General features: G+C 33.9%; 1 protein-coding gene across 2 annotated transcripts; it reads left to right on the top strand.

The window, feature by feature from the left end:
* Nucleotides 1-444: 444 nt before the first annotated feature.
* Nucleotides 445-17,863, top strand: LOC136024798 (DNA-directed RNA polymerase II subunit RPB9-like). Of its 2 annotated transcripts, XM_065700268.1 has the most exons (6): nt 476-623; nt 8,798-8,926; nt 9,779-9,833; nt 12,480-12,553; nt 15,593-15,698; nt 17,686-17,863. In XM_065700268.1, exons 3-6 carry the CDS (start codon nt 9,786-9,788, stop codon nt 17,767-17,769), a joined length of 312 nt encoding a protein of 103 aa, XP_065556340.1. In that variant the 5' UTR covers nt 476-623; nt 8,798-8,926; nt 9,779-9,785; the 3' UTR covers nt 17,770-17,863. The 2 variants fall into 2 exon arrangements, with proteins under 2 accessions (XP_065556339.1, XP_065556340.1); XM_065700267.1 differs by lacking the exon at nt 8,798-8,926 and having other exon boundaries at nt 445-623.
* The last annotated feature ends 1,569 nt before the right edge of the window (nt 17,864-19,432 follow it).

Here is a 19,432-nt window from a genome sequence, read left to right as displayed (position 1 = left end):
GACATGCAGCTCAAGTACCCACACTTCCCACAACCCATCTTTTGAATGAATGAATTTATTAGTGAGAACCCTTTGTTTGCTGATTGGAGGAAATTTTTTACTTCCAGGGGCTATTTTACAAAAGAGGTTAATGATCGTTGACTATCTGAAGATGCTTTTTTTTATTCAAAGAGGGGAAAGGACTAAATGTTAATTCATGTATCCCTATACAAATTTTGTAAGTGGAATTTAAAATGGAAAGTGGATTGATACCACTACCAAAAAGTGCGTCTTGTTTGCTTTTCGAAGTCGACATTAAAACATATTAACCAAGCACTGAGGAGTAAAATGTACACTTTATAATGCTAATTCAATCACAGCCAAAACAGATAGTTCTTTGACCAAAGTGGACATGGTGTTAACATTTTATTAATGGTACACCAACCGTGCTGGTAGCTAGGAACAAAACGATTTGGCAAACTATTTCAAAACATGCAGAGGGTGAGAGACGAGTGTATTTTCGCTACAAATACACATTTTGTGATTGAAGAATTAGGCTACAAAAAACTTTGAAGACTCTTTATGATGAATACTGGAACTAATCGTGGACCTGGTTTTGTTGGCATTCGCTTTTGCCCGGAATGGTAGGTTGTTTTTTTTTTTAAAGTTTGGCCTAGCATCAGTATGTTCTGTAGGCTAAATGTAGAAAACTTTTGAGATGTATTTCTTGGTGGATAATATTTTCAGGATCTTAGAATGTGTTTTAATATCAGTATATCATTCCCATTCCCCCAAAGGAAGCTTCTAAAAACTACTTTAAAAATTCTAAAATACTTTGCCAAGAATATTTTATTTTTTAAGACACACTAAAACTTTACCCCCTCCCCTGATGAGCCTATAAATAGATTAGCCTGAATTATATGTGCTCAATGAATTTCTACAGCCCAATTTTTTCTTTATACTAGCCTAATATAGGTTAAGAACAAACAAGCTAGACTTCAGCAACAACCAGCAGGAAGAAAAGAGTTGGCCTATAGGAAACTCATTGCACATAGGCTATATCGTATAAGCTTAGGGTTCCAGCCATACATAAGGAAACATGTAAAGAAACAATTCTTACTTCATAACAGCCTATGTACAGTAATCTTAGTTAACACATTTTGCAAGGGGAGAACTTCTTTCATTGTTGTAGGATTTTTTTTCAAAATTCTGAAAATTAACATGGATCCAACAGTACTTTCCTGTTTCAACATACTCTATAGGCTATATGTAGGCTAATTGAAAACCCACAGTGCCATCTAATTGCATCTCACAAAAAGATATCAATAGACAAATAGTAATAAATTAGGTTAAGTTAGGTTTGATTTGATGGCATTTGTGTGTTGGCTCACAAACAATTTTCAAGACTTAGAGAATAGACACAAATGTTTAGAAATGTGATAGAAAACTGAAAATACACAGAAAGAATTGAACATAAAGGTTCTCTCCTGATATAATCTTTTAACTGAAATAATTCTGAATATTATTAAGTAAAAATTGTTGATAAATTTTTTACAGTTCATTTCATTGACTTACCAATAAAGTGAACCTACCACTTGATACCTTTTTTTATTTTCTTTATGAATATAATAATTGCTTCTATTACAAATTCAAATTTAAGTACTTTTTGAGCTCTTGAAAATGACCAAAATGTGGGGCATAAAAAGGCTTAAAACATTTGTCTCAAACTTATTGTTTCATTATAAATCTATTTTTGCAATGTTATGTAATCCAAAAGTAGGCTACTGATTTTCCATGATTAAGTCGGATAAATAAATTCTATCTTGCCATTTATACTGTTTTCCTCTTCTTTGATGCTGAATTTTCAATTAAAGTATGTATTTTTGGTCATTTCAACAAAATAATACTATGTTTTCTCAGTTCCAAAATTATTTTTAGTTTGATTAGCTTGGGTCTAATAGTGCTTAAATTTGAGTTTGTAATAGAAGTGATTATACCATTCATAAAGAACCTAAAAAAGGCATCAAGTGGTATGTTAACTTTATTTGTAAGTCAATAATATGAACTGCAAAAAAATTTACCAAACTATTTTCTCAATATTTTTCCTTATGCTTGGCTGGAATCCTAGACTTATGCCATATATATATATATATATATATATATATATATATATATATATATATATATATATATATATATATATATATATATATATATAATTGGGGCTATATATTTGTCAAATAAGAGGGGTAAGTTTCAATGGCTTTATATACTTCTATGGTACACCTTGCCCCTGTCCCAGATTACAAGCCCCAGAACTACTACTAGGGAGCTTTTTAGTACATCTCAAGGAATGAAATGAGTAAGTAGGCTATTTTAGAATTTTTTATATAGTTTTCATAATTGTATAGTGTTTCCCTCTGAACAATGGTAACATTAATGTGACCCATGTTTTAGTGTGCTAAACTCTATCCATTCTCCCACTTCAGGACACTGAATAATGTATTTTACAAATGTTTGAGGTAAGAGAATAAAAACTTTAAAATTCAGATAAATACTTCCTTTTGCAACAAGCTTTTCACTTTTTGCTGTTTTGTTTATATAAATAAAAACAGATACTATTGCTGTAATTTAAAGTTTTTCCTATACTTAGTTAAATAGAGGACAAAGAAACCGCTTGATGTATCTGTAAGTAATGAAATTTTCCCATGAATTAGCTAGGTGAAAGGTAAAAGGAAAGGAATACATCACTAAATGTATGTTTTTATGCTCTCTCTAAGTATACTAATTACTTCCACTATAAATTCTATTTTATTACCTGTAATTACGCATGCTAATCATAGGATGAATCCAGTTCCAGGGATGGTAATGAGCTGACTTGTCTTGTGCCCCAAATAGTATGCTACAGAAACTTCAATGCACCCACACTGGTAGAGGTCCCTTAAGTCTCACTGAGAGTTCCAAGAGCTGAAAATTCTATTGTGAAAGAACTTATTTCTCACTGTGGTGTTTGCTCATTTTATGGAAAGCTTATGAGAATGACATCAAGTTCTATTTGTGTCATCAGGTTGAAATGGCCAGAAATAGTGCTATTAGCCCAAAAATTGAAGGTTTCAAAAATCCATTAAAACACACTATTACTAACAACTCACTAGTACTTAAGCTTCTCTCTTTACGCTCTCCCCAAAAAGTTCCCATTTCCTTTAAATCTTTCCTTGTGACATAATCCCAACCCATTTTGGGATGACCTGCTATTTGTTTTTTCCAAGCCTGTTGGCTGAGAAGGGCAATCTTTGTGGCAATCTGTCATCAGTTATCTACAGGATATGTTCTAGCCATCTCAACCTTTCTCTTGCTATAGACCTAAGAATTGGGAGTAATCAACATTTTTGATAAAGTTTACTGTTTGAGATACCCTTAGTCATCTGGGTATGCAAAACAGTCTGTAGACAAATCCTCTAGAAAGCATTGAGCAACTCCTCCTCTATTTTGGGAGTTCTGATGCTTCAGAAGTATATTGATCACTGTCATCATTATAGCTTCCAATATCCAATATTCTGATCATGGTTTGAAGATTCATTCTCCTATTCCTCCAAACTTTTTTCCACTGTGAAAAAAACACTGGGTATTGGCTGTTCTACTTTTAATATCTTCAGTTCTAATAAAGCTACCTAGGTAAATGAAGCTGTCCACTTGATTGATCTTCTCATTACCCAACATCTTGTATGTGCCTTCACGTTTTCATATTCCTTGCAACTTAGTCTTCTTAACATAAATTTTCAGCCTATTCTTGCACCCTGAACTTGCAAAACCTCTAAAAACTCATTCAGTTTTCATCTAAGATGCTTAAATCATCAGCACATTCTAAGTATAGGAGTTTTACATTCATTAAAACCTACCATTCCAATATAGATAAATTATTTTAAGCTAAAATATTCCTTGACATTCATTTATTAGAATCTGGTCCAATAAACTTGACAACTTGTAGATCTCTTTCCCAAGATTTCAGAGGATTTCTTAATGTCTACATAAAAGGGTGCATTTTTTGCAAGCTAAACTTTGTGGCAACATTACCTTAAATAACACTTGCTAGCAATATGACAAATTAATGAACATAATTATAAGCAAAAATTACATATTGATTTCCTTGTACAAAAATGAACGAAAACTACTTTTTCTGTTGGATATTGTAATGTTGCTAGCACTTTTCCCTTGACATTTCATGGGAAGAGCTAGATAAAACTGAATCCATCCAAAAATGGGCCTTGTGAATAATTTTCAAAGAAGGTAAAGTTCCATGCTCTTTCCTTCTAAAAAAAGCTATGTTAGAAACAATTGAATGTAGGAGCGTTTAGTTGTGTCTGTTTTTCAATTACTGTTATACTGAACCTTTTCATGGAAAATGTTATCATCCTTGTGAAATTTGGTCCTTAAAAAAAGATGTATGAATTTATTTTTTGTGTTAAATTGTTATTAATCAAGTCCTTTGGAAGCTATGATTTTTGAATAATTGATTTTAAAGAAATGATTTGTTTCTAGCCACATTTTTTGGCCCTTTTTAGTGGCAGAAATCAGTCACCCTTAAAGCCTTAAAGTAACTTCTTGATGGAAGTAATTAGTATTGCTTTCAATATTAGCATAAAAAGTATGTTCTGGAAAACACTCAAAATCTACCTTTTTTGTCTTTTTTGCGCTCTTTCCAAATATATTAATTGCTTCCTTTTCATATTTTATTTTTAGCCCTTACAGTAACATCATGTCTTTTATTATGTACAAGCAGAATATTGTTATCAGACTTCCTGAAAACTACTTTTAAATAGTTATAAATGCTTATTCATATTAACAATGCTTCAGTAACCCTCCCCCTCCTGCATAGATGTATAACCTGCTATAAATATTCACAAATATTTTTAAGAGTAGCATTACTTTTCTTTGTGTTGATTTATTAACATTTTAGATAAAATAAAAAGGAAGAAAAGACTTGCACTATTGAAAAATACAGTCTGAATATTTTGAGTAGACTACATATTTATCAATCAGGAGAGGGGGGGGGGGTAAAGTGAAGTAATTGCACCTTTAGGAATTAGACAAGGAAGTTTTTGTGATTCTTCTATGGGATGATCATTTTCAGAAATTCTTGTTACAATTTTCTAATAGGGAATGATGTGCAATGTTAAGGACTTACAATGAAACTTACAAAGGAAGTGATTAGTGCATTTGGAAAGAGTATAAAAAGACACATCTAGTGGTGTGCTCACATTCTTTTTAACTAAATGATGGAAGGAATTCCAAATTTACTTGCTTCTTTTTAAGAAAACACTATAATAACAAAAGAGTTGAGCCAATAGATTCCAAATAAGCACTTTTTTTCAAATATTGTTGTCACTTCTGGTAGTCCACCTGATCCTCTCCCTCCTCCTTTTTAGGACTAGATATAGCCCTAGACTATGTATAAACCCTGAAAAGCCATATTAGAATAAAAATTTACTTTACAATATGCAAATAGTTTGGAATGTGATTTTTATCTTTCTTTAAAAAAAATGAATTTGTTTGTCTATTCTGTTTATTTCACAATGGCATGATGCCATTCATTGGGTTAGAAATACATATGCCTTCTGATGAACAGATGCATGATAACTTAAGCAATGAAAAACCATGGATGAATGTACTATTTAGGGCTATGTCTGGCACCATCAAGGGGGATGGGGTGCATTTTTACAGTAGCAAAATTAAATTTAGAAGGAGCGTTTACTGGGAAATCATGCAGTACTACTTTTTTGTTATTGTAATGTTGATTCTAGCAAAACCCATAGGTAACAATAACAATGATAAACATAGATGCAGTCTGAATAAAGGTCTGGGAAGGTGTACTCAACCTTATACATCTACTCTGGTTTCATTTCAACTGAATTCTTGTGTAACTAAACCTGTGCATCTGAACCCTCATACATCTGTCCCCAAGTGCAACTTACCTCCTATTTAAGTGAACTCTTTTACAATTCAACCTTCATGCGACTCAACTGCCCTTTAACTGAGCTCCCTTTAGCTGAACTCCCATGCCACTCAACCCTAACACCTAAATAAATGTCTGAGAAGCTCTGTTCAACCTTATATATATTATGGCTTCATTGCAAATGAACTCTTGTGTTACTTAACCCTTGTGCATCTGTCCTGAAGTGCAACTGAGCCCCCATGTAACAAAACCGCCATGCAACTCAACTCTTGTGTAACTGAACCCTTGAACAACTGAGCCCACATGCAACTCAATCCTCATGCTGCTAAACCCCCTTGAAACTGAAACCTATGTAGCAAAACTTTGTGCAACTCAACCCCCCTGTTAGCTGAGTCCTTGTTTAACTGAACCACCAACATCCAGCTCAAGCCCATTCAAATTAATCCTCATCTAAGGAAAAACTTGTCATTAGTGTAGTCTCCCTTTTCCTGTTGTATTTCTCCAGTACTAAGAGGGCACTATAACATCATATAAAGCTGTTTAAGGTCATTTGAAAGCTTATGCTTACATTATGTGTTTTTATAGTTTTGTTATGGCAATAGCATTTTAAATGTCTTATGGGACAAAAATGCAATTTTAATGTCATTTCTGAAGTGTAAAGGCCTGAAACTATAAAAGGTCTACATTGAAATCTCCATGATTAAAAACCTTTAAACTGGTGTTTAAAATCTGTCTGTTGAAGTGGAAAGTGGAAATAAAGGAGGTGGAAGTGGAAATAAAGGAGTTTTGAATAAAACTACCAAGTGAAAACATTCATTCAAATGCAAAGCTGACTTGTTAATGATAGATGCTTTTTATTTCAATGCTAAAATTAATGACAAAACAAATTATTGTGAAATACATAAAACTGCTTGATATCCAGACATGTAATCTTTCTCTTTCCTTTTTTTTTAGCAATCGCAATTTCTGTTGGTCTGTTGGTCTGTCTGTCTATCCTGGTTTTGCTAGTTTGGGCACTTCCAGATAATCTAGGACGATGAAATTTGGCAGGCTTATCATGGACTAGACCAGATTAAAATAGAAATAGTCGCTTCCCCAATTCAACCATCCGGGGGGAGTGGAGGGGGGAAACAGAAGTCTTGGAAACCAGAAATCTTGGAAAACACTTAGAGTGGAGAAATCGGGATGAAACTTGATGGGAAGAATAAGCACAAGTTCTAGATACGTTATTGACGTAACTGGACCAGATCTGCTCTCTTTGGGGGAGTCGGGAAAGGGAATTTCCAGTGCTTTGTTGAGTTTGGTGCTTTTGGACATGCTAGGATGGTGAAAATTGTGATGACAGCAATGACTATATATGCGAAGAGTATTTGATGAAGAATCTATGGGCTCCACATGTTGCTCCACAATATTATTATATTCTTTTTATTTGCTCCAACACCAAAAAGAGAACTGAAAATGGTAGAAATAATGCAATGAATAATGCTTAATCGCCTGAAACATAATGACAAATGAATTGGACACTCCTCATGCCTCTTTGATATTTATTCTTTTCTTTTCATCAAAACAAAAATTCTGGCATTCATGGAAGTGATTTTAAATGTCCACCTTTTAACTATTAGCTATTAAAATACTACTATTGCTACTACTAATAATAAAAACTCACTGAAGCACAAAGCTGCCCAAGGCCAGAGCAGCTGTGCATACTCGTTCCACCTCAATATATTCAAAGCTTCACTCTTTACCTCCTACCATCAAGTTCCAGTTTCCTTTGAATAGTTCCTTATGTTGTCCTCTCACCCCATTTGGGAACAACCTGCTTTTGTTTGGCCCCAGATGGATGGCCAAAAACAACTATCTTTTGCAATCTGTCTTTTTTCATCCATAAAACTTGTGATAAATGTCTGTTTTTACAGCCCTAGAACATGGGCAAACTGTATCTTTTATACAGTTTGTTGCTTTACATACTATCAATCAAATGGGTATATAAAACTATCTATAGAAAATCTTCCAGAACGTATTTAATTAATCTTTCTCTGCCTTTTAAGTCTCCATATTTTTTAACCATACTTGGTCACTGTCACCACCATAGCTTCCAATATTCTAGTCTTGGTTTGCAGACTTTCTTCCACTTTCCTTTTCAAATAAAAAAAAATAAAAATTGCCTTATACATTCTACTTTATAAGTTGTCACTGTATTTGCCATCATTACAAATAGTAAAACTTGGGTCAGTAAAGCTGTCTTCTAGATTGATATTTTTGTTATCATACATGGCCTTGTTAAGTTCATGTATTCCTAGTATATGCAACTTAGTCTCCTCATCATTATTTTTCAAACCTATTCTTGCACCCTGAACTCACAAAACCTCCAAAAGCTCATTTTTTTGCTGACGTTTTTATCTAGGACATTGAGATCATCTGCAAAATCTAAGTCTATTAGAGTTTTACCTTCCCATTTGATTCTATATTCTCCAAAAGCCTTTGCTGTGTTTCTTTTGATGAAGTCCATAAAAATGTTTAATTGTGGATGCAGCCGTAGCTGCAACCCAGTAAAGGACAAACCTTGACCAATAAACCAAAATTAATTATTTTGAAACAAATTAGGATAATATTTGTAGTTTTTTTTTACCAGAAGCACCTCACATGGAAGGGTGGTCATATAAACTTCGGAGGGGGCTCATTCGATTGGAAATTGAAAATTCTAGTGTGTTTTTCAAGAGTTAAAAATGATCGGAGGGAAACTAGACCTGTCCTACTGCCTTTTTTCCCCAAATGCACTGGATAAAAAATTTGAGATAATCATTTTGTTCAAAATTTGAGAAAGTCATTTTTTAAACAGGTTTTACTAATGTCCAATTTTTACAGGTGTATTAAGGTGAATGTTTAGAGGGATGCCGAAAGCAATCAAAATGTGCTATATGTTTGCTGGTTTTGAAAAGGGTTTATCAGGAATATCTAAGGAACGGCTGAGGATATTAAGTCGAAAGATTCAAGGTATGTTGGCAAGATGTTGAAGAGAGATTGGAGGGCAACCAGCCTCCCCCCCCCACTTACTTGCCCTTTTTAGGTTCTCATTCTGCTCAACACTTATCAAAATTTTGAAATTGTCATTTTGTTCAAAGTAGTCGAAAGGTCTAATAGCTATGCCTCCATGGATGCCAGGGTTCCAACAGCTTTGAGGCAAGCATTATAAATTGTTTTGTATGCCCATTTTTTATACTTAGGATTTATAATTAGGAAATGGGGAAGTGTTTCATTCAGGGTGCATCCAATCTAGCAAAGAACAAACTAAAGGGAGTCATGCAGCAGAATCGTTCACATACAGCGACAGAAAATCGATTTTTGAGAATTACATGTGCTGTATCACCTCTTTCCAAAAGGTACATGAAATACATCATCTTGCACATGAAGATGCGGTTTTTTGTCAAAAATAGCATTATTTTTTAAATAGTTTTGTTAATGTACAAAGCGTATTAGATTTAGCAATTTCTTTAAAAATTTGCCCTTGATAAGCTCTCTATGATGTTTCAGTGCCCGGCTAAGAGTGATAAAAAAAAAGGGGAAAAAGAGGTTACATCAGTGCTAACTATGCTAAAAAATGATTTTGTGTTTTGTTCAAGCCAAGGGAATGTATGGCTTCTGTACAGGGTTGTCAGTGATAACAAATCTAATGATGTACTGTTTGTTTTGATCCAGTGGTTTTGATGGTTTTCAGGCTTTTTTTTAATCTCTATAAAATGAATGCGAAAGTTTCAGTTTGGTTTTCAGTATATGAAATAAAATGTTTGGAGAACGGTATTGATAAATATTATTATAACTATTTTTCCTTTTTTGTTTATTTTTTAGTAATAACATGCTTTATCCAAAAGAAGACCATGAAAATCGACGTCTGCTCTATGCTGTAAGTGGTTTACGATTTTTCTTAGTGTCCTGGGCTGTATCCGGTATCTTTTTTTTTTTTAGGGATTGGGGTACGAAAGGATTTTTTCGGGGGGGTGGTGGTGGTTTTAGAAAATGATTTATTTTGGGGCTGTACAAAAAAACTTAAAAAACGCATGTTTATATTCATTTGGTTACTGTTTTACGAGTCGAACAAACATTGCCCCCCACCCCTGGATACGGCCTTGGGTGTATTTCAGTAATTTTTTTTAGTGTTAAAAAATTGTCTTGAAATGAAAAAAGGCTCTGTGCTCTCAATGAAAATAAAATCAGGTCGATTTTATTGAAGAAAGGTATACAGAGGTCCTTTTTGCTCTTTGACTGAGAGGAAAAAGCATAAGAGCATAATTTAATTCAGTTATTTGGAGTGCGGAATTCTTTCACTTGACAAGACTTACTTAATAACAAAAAAATAAAATGCCAAACAAAACATATATAATCTTTTTTTACCCAACTTTGATCCAACTGCTTCTATAAGACAGTGAAATGTTACTTCCCTTTTTTCTGCCTGTCTGTCAATCAGAGCGGGTGACAGCAAAAAAACTTCCGAAGCAGCAAAATTAATCAAGTGATAATTCCTTTGAACTGAATCTTAATGTTTGTCGACCAGGTAGGCTAGAAAATTTTTAGAAACTGCTGTTTCTTGTTACTTACATTTGAAAATTCAGCTCTGATCAATAGAACAAAAAAAAAAAAATATACTTTCTGACGATGTCTCATTAAAACTGAATATCTCTATATGAGGCCCAAACTGAAAGAAATTAAATGGTTTTTCTGAGATATCTGGGAAATTCGGTGTCTGCCTTTAGTTTTCTCTCGTTCATTCGAGTCTATTATCCAAGTTCTGCAAGTTATATCAAGACCGCCAAGTTAATTCTAAATAGTTTGGCCACACAAACTAAAGACGTTCATAATGTATGATTCTTTGTTTCAAAGATTAATTCGTGGTAAATTTTTGAGAATTGATAGTTCTGTTTTCATGAGCTAAAAGAAAACTGTCAGTAACAGTTTAAACTGTGGAAATTGGCCATTACCAGATATTTTTTTTGATTTTTCAACGTTTTGAATCTGCAGTCAACTCTGTCGAATGGTTCGTGGTAACGTACGGTAAGTTAGGTGCAACTCGGCCCAACAGTTGCTGAAACCTAAAAATTTTTATAACTAATATATGCACTAAAAGAATTGACTTTTTTATGTTGATTCAGGATATAAAAAAGTCATTAAGTTTAATGTTAACCCTCAAAAGCTACGAACCCGAAAACATTGCCTTGATTTTCGAAAAAGGATGAATACCTCCCTCCCCCCCAAAGTCTAGCAAAGCAATGCTGATGAAAATCACACCATCAGCATATTAGAGAACCCTGCTGTGGATGTTTCAAACTTATATGTACAAAGATGTAGATATTTTTTTTTACCAGAAGAAAGGTTACGGATGCGTGTTCGTTGGTCTGATTTTTTTTAAGGGTTTTATGGTATCAAACCAATAGTCCTAAAATGTCAAGAGAGGGCTCGTTTGAACGGAAATGAAAGCTCTAGTGCCCTTCTTAAGTGATCAAAAAGATTGGAAGGCATCTAGCCCCCGCCCAAACTTCTTTTTCCCCAATAACATCTAATCAAACCTTTGAGATAGCCATCTGGTTCAGAATAGTTGAAAAGTCAGATAACTATGCCTTCTGTGATGACATGTCCCCCTCCTTACTCACTCCCTGGGGAAAGGCCTGTGCTTACACATACAGTATTGTTTTTATACGATATTTGTTTTTCAAGTACTTACACATTGTCTGCATACAGTATTTGTTGTTGGGAACTATTCGGATTTTTTGGAAGGGAATTAGCTGGGGAGGATTTTCTGTGGAGAGAAAAGTTTCCCTGGGGAAATTTTACAGTGGGGGATACCCTGTCATGATTGGAAAAACGGTCAGAAAACAAATGAGACAAGTTTATTCAATTGAAAATATGGAGCAACATTAAAACATGAAACAAGCAGAAACTATTCCATATATGAGGGAGGCTTCCCTTCCTCAGCCATGTTTCTTTACGCTAAAGTCTGACTTTTTGTCAATATTCTTTAAGAAGTGCTGCTCCTGCAAGTTTTGTTGTAATTGAATGAAAAGTATTTTTAAAGAACCTAAAGACTTTAGCCTAAAGAGCCATCTTTCGGAACAAGACCATACCTCGTAGCTATGCGGGGTTTCCTCTTTCTCCTGTCCAAGTTAATTTTGTTTGTGTTTTTTTTATTATGTATGAATGACACAAGGTTTAGTCATTTTTGAAAAACTAGGTTCACTAGAAATTTTTGCTGGTTGAAATCCAACTTGGCGTACTGATATAAAACGTTACAAATTGTTTCATATTCAAAATTTATTTATATTCATTAACTTTGCCATGAAGAGGTAATACCCCTCCTCCCAAATATATTTCTTTTCTTTTTCTACTCTTACTTAAAAAGAATCTTTCGGGCATGAGTTGGCAGTTTCTGTTCTACTAAAAGTGGAATCTCCTTTTACTTCTTGGAGCCCAAATATCATTCTCCTCTATAATGTGCTTACACTTATTGGCACATTGGTCTATTTGTAGCGGTACCTCATTTTTTCTTATTTAATTATAGTGCCGTAATTGTGACTTCAGACAGCCAGCTGACAACAACTGCATTTACGTCAACAAAATTATGCACGAGGTTGAGTAAGTGACTCTTTTTAAAGTATAAAATTAATTATAGAATAGGCCATTCATAAGTTAAAAGATTACGTCATTTTTTAAATTGTAGCTTTAAGGTACTGGATTCTTATTTTAAGAGCCAGTTCGGTCATTCCTAATTGGATTTATGTTTGAAAATGTAATAACATTAAATTTGGCTAATGCACGTTCTACGTCCTCAAACACCTAGTTACGTACCAACGAACTATTGATGTTTTTCCATTGTATAAATGGTACATAAATACCAGAGTTTGTATAATTCAAGTTTCTCCGTCGATGTGCTTCTGTTGGCTTTTCAACGGGTCGAACAGTAAAGGCAAATCAATAGTAGATTTTTCCTTTTAAAAAAGTACCAAACCCTCTTCGTTTTGCCAGGAGTTTTAGTTTTTTATGTAATCTGTTAAATGAAGCAAAAACATAATACTGAGTAAATCTGTGAATTAAGATAATAGAAGATTTTTCTTATGAAAAACTTACAAAAGTCTGAATATTTTGGATTCATATCCTGAAGCTTATATCAACAGAAAATACACTAAACAGATTGATCCATACTAGAACACATTATAGAAAGATGAGAAAAACACACAAACGCTTAACGGAATGAGAAAAAACGAAAGAAACTCACAAATGTTAAGCTGAACTATAGCTGCTGCTATTTAAACAAATATGCCAAAAGTCATGCCAAATTTGTTTTAAAAGTAACAACTTTATTTTTTTTTACATGTGAATTCCCTTTGTTTTCTTTTTTTAGACCGTTCCTCTGTTTGTTTGTTTTCATCTTTTTATGTTTTGCTCAAGAATTTTAAACTTCTAAACAATTTATTTCCCTTTTTTTATTGTAGCTTCTGTATGTGAAGTCGAAATATTTTGTTTTTTATCAGTATTTAAAAAAAGCTTTTTCTTTGTCAAAGTGCTCTGTCTTTACTAAAGCTTTTACCTGTTTTTACGTTTTCATCTCATAATCCTTATTTCTGAAAGTTAAACATAGATTTATAAATAAAAGTAATAATGAGTATTTGTCAACTTTTTAATTCCCTCACTTAAATAGCATAATCAGGCGTGATTCTCAAGCAAGTGTGTTCACTAGTTTTGTAGCAAATGCCTTATAATGTTTTGTTGTCATCGGTTCTGAGCTTGTTTCTAAAATTTGAAATCGATTAGACATTTGAAATCAGTAAAAATCAGTTTAATTTTAACCACAGATGCTCACACTCGCAATTATTAATATTGAATAAAAATAAGTTAGTGATAATAAGTAGGTGCCTAATCAAGCCCAATGGCTTTCTTATAGCCTGAATTGGGCCCTGGTTTTGAAGGATTGGTTATTAAATTTTTGTTCTATTTCTCAGTTTTAAGTTACCCCAGCTGTATCTGTGTTGAAATTTTGTTGGTTTAGTTCATCATTAATGTTGAGTAATATTATCAAGCAAAATTTTTAAACGAGAGGATGAATAACTTGGAGAAAATTCTTTGTTTGTTTCTGATTTCTTCGAAATTAATGCCACTCTCCGGATTATTTTTGAACTTGTTTAGAAGAATTTTTCTTCAATATGATAAAAAAAAAGGTTCTGGGAAAAAGGTTGCTACAAAGATCTTCGCCATTTGAATATAAGTACAGTGAGACTCTTAATTGAATAAGAGTTACTTTATTCTGACAGAACTTTGATGGTCTATCATATGTGTAAACTAGCTTGTCATGCTCAAATTATAGAGATACGACATTTCATATCTGACGCTTTTATATGGGGATTCTATGCATGCGAGAGGAAAAACAAGCACTATATAGCCGTTTTACATGCAGAAAATGCAAACATGGTAACCTATTGATGTTAATTGTAGAGGATAAGGACGATGTGAGATAGATCTGAATTTTAAAAAAGCTTCTTTCGTAGGTTCTCCCCTCTCAAATGTTTGTTCTTAAACCTAACTCTAGAATTACACTAACTAACCTAACTAGATTTATGGGATATATTTTGTCAGACATACGTCCCACCTTAGTACGCTTCAATGAGTTGGGATTTACCGGGTGTGCTGGATCGATTGGCCTGATCCATTTTCAGCATCGTATCCGGTTTTCAAGATATTCAGAGGTAGAGACGCTATTAGCTGAATATTAGGAGAGCAACAAATTCTTCCCGGCATGGATTATGACTTTGGATGGTCAGGACAATTGCGGTAAATTACCCAATATATTTGTACCTACTTTTACGACTAGTTTCACGTTGGAAGCCCTTTGTTCATCGTGACGTTAAAGATCTGGGGACATGTTTGGCTCAAGGAGGACCTATATGCTAGTGATGGCTTGATGATTGACAACCAGTCTTGATCCCAGTGTCTTCCACATATTCTGAACCCACCAAGCGGCTCCAAATCGGAGTTTGTGGTAAACAGCTAGGTTTTTGTCTAATCGCCGGCGTGCTGCCTCCATGAAAGCAATGGGAGCCACTTTAGGTATTGCTTTGACATTTCTCGCCACTTGGTTGTCGTAGTAAGTGATTTAATTTCTGGGGGCGTCTTTATTCGATGATATTTGAAATGATTAGCCAGTTTCTGGGTCCATTGTGGAAGGTTTCATTGCTAACCCTTACAAAATTTTTCAATAATTGAAAAATTGCAATTGATTTCACATCCCGATTTTTTTTTTGATTTTTTTTTAGCGACTGGTCGAGTATATTTTCATCAAGGAGGGGAGGGGGGTAGTTTACGTCTTGTTAACGTAGGTTCCTCAAATTACCTGGGTATATTTACTAGGACTTGTGATGTGTCTGACTGCCTGAAATCGTAAACCTCAAGCCTAGTATTTTGTCTAGTTATCTAGTGATAAATTTATAGTGAAAGGTTTTCAGATACCAGACATCTTAGATTACAAATACCCCACACTGCTCTAGCCTTAGATTCACATTTTGTTGCAAAGATGGGTGAAAGTAGTACGATTTCAAATCCATTCTAAGCTCTAGAAACGAGCATGTAGCCTATTCTAATTTATCCTTCTTCCAATCACTCACTGTATTCATTTCTTCTCAGTGAACTTACTCAAATCGTGACTGACGTAATAGCCGATCCAACATTGCCACGTTCTTCAGAGCATTCCTGCCCGAAATGTGGTCATCGAGAAACTGTCTTTTTCCAAGTAAGTGATCTTTAAGATAATTTTAAGGTGTCAACTTGTATACTAATATTAAGAAATTCTGCTTATTGAACAAATATTGTTATATTCTAATATTTTTAGAACTTCTTTGTCCTTGAAGCATTTTCCCAATTTTGCAAGCTGATGCAAGTGGGCAGCAAGGTGTAAATACACAACAATACTCAAAGCTGCAATGATTCCTGCTTTAAAAGCTCCCCATCCATGTAGGGTTTCAAGGAAAACGAAGGTAGTTAGAGAAAAGCAAACGAATTTTGACCAGAGAAAAATCTAGATACTCAATGCAGCATGCTAATACTATTTATACTACTATTATCAGCTCAATGCGGCACCAAACCGCCTGAGGCCAACACATGTCTATGCTCCTCCTACGTCCCAATCTATTCAAAGCTTCCCTCTGTACTATCCTAAGGATTTCCAATTTCCTTAAAATCCCTTCTTACGACCTTTTTCAATCCAATTCTGGGACGATTTTTTTTTGTTTGGGCCTAGATGCATTGCCGAAAAGGCAGGTCCTTGGTAAACTATCATCCTCCATACGCAAAATATGCACTAGCCATCTCAACCTTTATCTCATTATAGCCCAAAAAAGCAGGATAGAGTCAAATTTTTCGTGCCGCTTACTGTTTGAAATCCTGTCAGTCAAATGGGTAACAATAGTTATCCATAAACAATTCCTCCGCAAACTGTCTCACAAATCCTTTTGTGTCCTCCGAAGCGCCCACGTTTTAGAATCATACTTGACCCCTGTCATCACTGTAGCCTCCAATATTCTAATCTTGATTCCTAGACTTATCATTCTATAGTTCTAAGCTTTTTTCAACTGCAAAAAAAAAAAAAACGCCACGTGCCTTAGCTATAACATATTCACTGCACCAACCATCTTTACTAATACAAATGCCCAGGTAAGTAAAGCTATTCACTTGGTTCCTAGTCTAAACGACTTTTCTTCTTAACATTAACTTTCAAACCTATTCTTGTCCTCTGAATTTGCAAAACTTTCGGAATTTCATTCCTTTGGCTACCATTCATCTAGCGGATACTCAAATCATTTGTATAATCTTAGTCTAGTAGGGTTTTATCTTCCCATTTGATTCCTTGCGCTCCCATAGCCGTTGACCTGTTCCTTAAAAAAAAGTCCAACAAAATGATACATGTAAACACGGGTATAAAGCGCAACCACTCCTGATTCAATACAAAACCAGCTACTAACCTCATTACCTATCCTAACCGCAGTACTGCAGCTGTTCTTGTACATAGAACTAATCACTTCAACTTATTTATCTGGTGTAAAATAAGCAGTATGCAAATAAAGCAATGTCATAAGAAGTAAATAATAAGTAAGTATAAGAATAATAAGTAAGTAAATAAGAAGTAATGTCATAAGAAACATAATGTTAGGTATATATCAGTCAGCGATTTAAAGATGAGCATAAATTGCCACACTAAATACATTTGTGAATTCAGATATTTTGCATGTATTGCATTGCATATTTTGCATTGTAAGACCATTATAATAGATTACTCTGTTTTTGGTGAACTTGAAACATTTCGTAATAATTTAGTAATAACAGCTTTAAAATGATTACTGGTTTCATCTAGAGCCACTGAAAAATATAAAAGAAAGAGAAATAAGTCTCTGGTAAGACTAGATTTTTAATAAATTATTTCGGTTCCTTGGGTTTAATTCATATGCATGCTTAGCTAGACGTCAATGTCTAGGTATAATCATTATCTAACAACTGTAATTGAAAAGAAGAATGTTTTATAAGCTGCCCTGATTGGTCCGAAGTGATGAGCCCAGAAAATGGATGTCTAAGCACACATGAAAATGGATTTTAAGTATCCACACTTTAAAGGATAACAAAGACGAATGATCTTGTTTGTGCAATTCATTCCTGGGCGTTGAACACGAATTTTCTTTTCCAACTACTTTTCAAGAGTCACTTAAAATTTTATTTTATCCTTTTAGGCAATTTCAAGGAGAGCTGAAGACGAAATGAGGCTTTACTACGTATGCACTAATGTCAACTGCTGCCATAGATTTACTGAGTAAAACATGAAGCTCAAACTACCCTTGTATTTATACTGAACGTATTTTTAAGTATTTTGTATTTCTAATTTCTTTAATGTAAATTACTTGTCAGTTACATTGTTATTAAATCATTAGGAGGTCCTTAATTTGCTGGTATTCGACTATACCCAAAAAGTGGCTATTTGGCTTCGGCTCCTAAATTTTTGTCTGTTACAATAAAAAAGTGAAGTTTTAACCTAAAAGTGACATTGTATGATTAAAACCAACAGGTTTTTACATATTCTGAAGATAGAAACAAGTATCTTTCTACCCCTTTTGTAAGTGCCAGGGAGTTATTTGGTATTATCTCGTCTGGAAAGCTATCCCGTCTTTTAAGATTTAATCACAATTACCATTAACAGGGGCAATTTTAATTGAAAGGGATCGTGGTTATTCCCAAAAACTACAAAGTTATTGAAAAAAACACCCTTTTTGGCTTAAGATCACATTTGCACTTAAAGCAATCTAAAATTTGTTGAAATACACAATCCAAGAATGAATCTGAGAATCCTTTTTGCTTCAGCTCATAATGGTTTTGCTTGTCTGTTGTTTTGATGATGAGACTGTTTTTCAATCGCAAATAAGGAAATGAAATACAAAACATTAATGCTTCTAAGATTTGTTTGGCCTAAAAGGGATAGACATATTACGTAAGCATTAATCAAAATCAGAACAAGAAAGAAAAGTTGGGAAATTATTGCTCCCTAAATGAAGGGTTTGTAACCAGAAGGAGCGCACGCCTCGAGGATGCTCGGAAGGATTCAATGGGGTGATTTTGTAAATGATTTCTCTACAAAGGCACAGTCGGGATATTGTACATATGAGTAGTCATGCGTGATGTAGTACATTAACAAAATATTGTAGACAGAGATGTGTGATAATTGTAGAAGAGGTTTGAGATCATACGTTAAGATTCAAAGAGGATACGGGATTGGGAATCTTTGTCCTAGATGAATAACTAAACACGATAAAGATTGTCTCTTTTTACCTAAGTTTATTCAATTCATTTACACTTCAAAAATGAACGATACATGATAAACACAAGCCGCTTGCAATTACTCTCAATTTATTGACACAGAGTTGCCAGTAACTTAGTGAGTGACGTAAATAAATTTTTCAGAGTTTCTAAATTAAGTGCTTTAAATACTATTGAGGAAAAAAAAAGGTGCTCATTCCAAATAGAAATCTATTTTACGATTACAATTTACCTTTTCAGCTTAATTATTAAAGATTAAAAGTATATGTCATAAACGAGTGACGTAGCAGCCAAATTGACATAAAAGAAATACCGAAAAAGAGTGAGGAAACCTATGTGTTCTATTGATCAATCTTGTGATCGAATTATGCTCTGAATCTTGTTTTTGTTTTTTTATGTATTGGATTGGAGAAACAATTCAACGATAGCGTTCCCTGTGCGAGTATTTGGTACATAATTTTTTTGTAGCCTTACGGTTTTAATGTTGTAACGCAAAATCTTAATTTTGCTTTTATTCAATAGGTGAAATATAGCTATGCCAATTTATCAAGTTGTGTCTTTCAAGTTTTTATTGTATTTTTTTTTTTAATTGAAAAATGCATTGTAAGTACGGCAGAAACATGCAAAAAAAACGGAAAATTTTCCTTTAGGCGAGTTTCGGTCGTTCTG

The sequence above is a fragment of the Artemia franciscana genome, chromosome 3, assembly GCF_032884065.1.
Source record: "Artemia franciscana chromosome 3, ASM3288406v1, whole genome shotgun sequence".
NCBI classification, from domain to species: Eukaryota; Metazoa; Arthropoda; class Branchiopoda; order Anostraca; family Artemiidae; genus Artemia; species Artemia franciscana.
The sequence above is the reverse complement of the archived record's forward strand: the minus strand, read 5'-3'. Positions and strand labels throughout refer to the sequence as shown.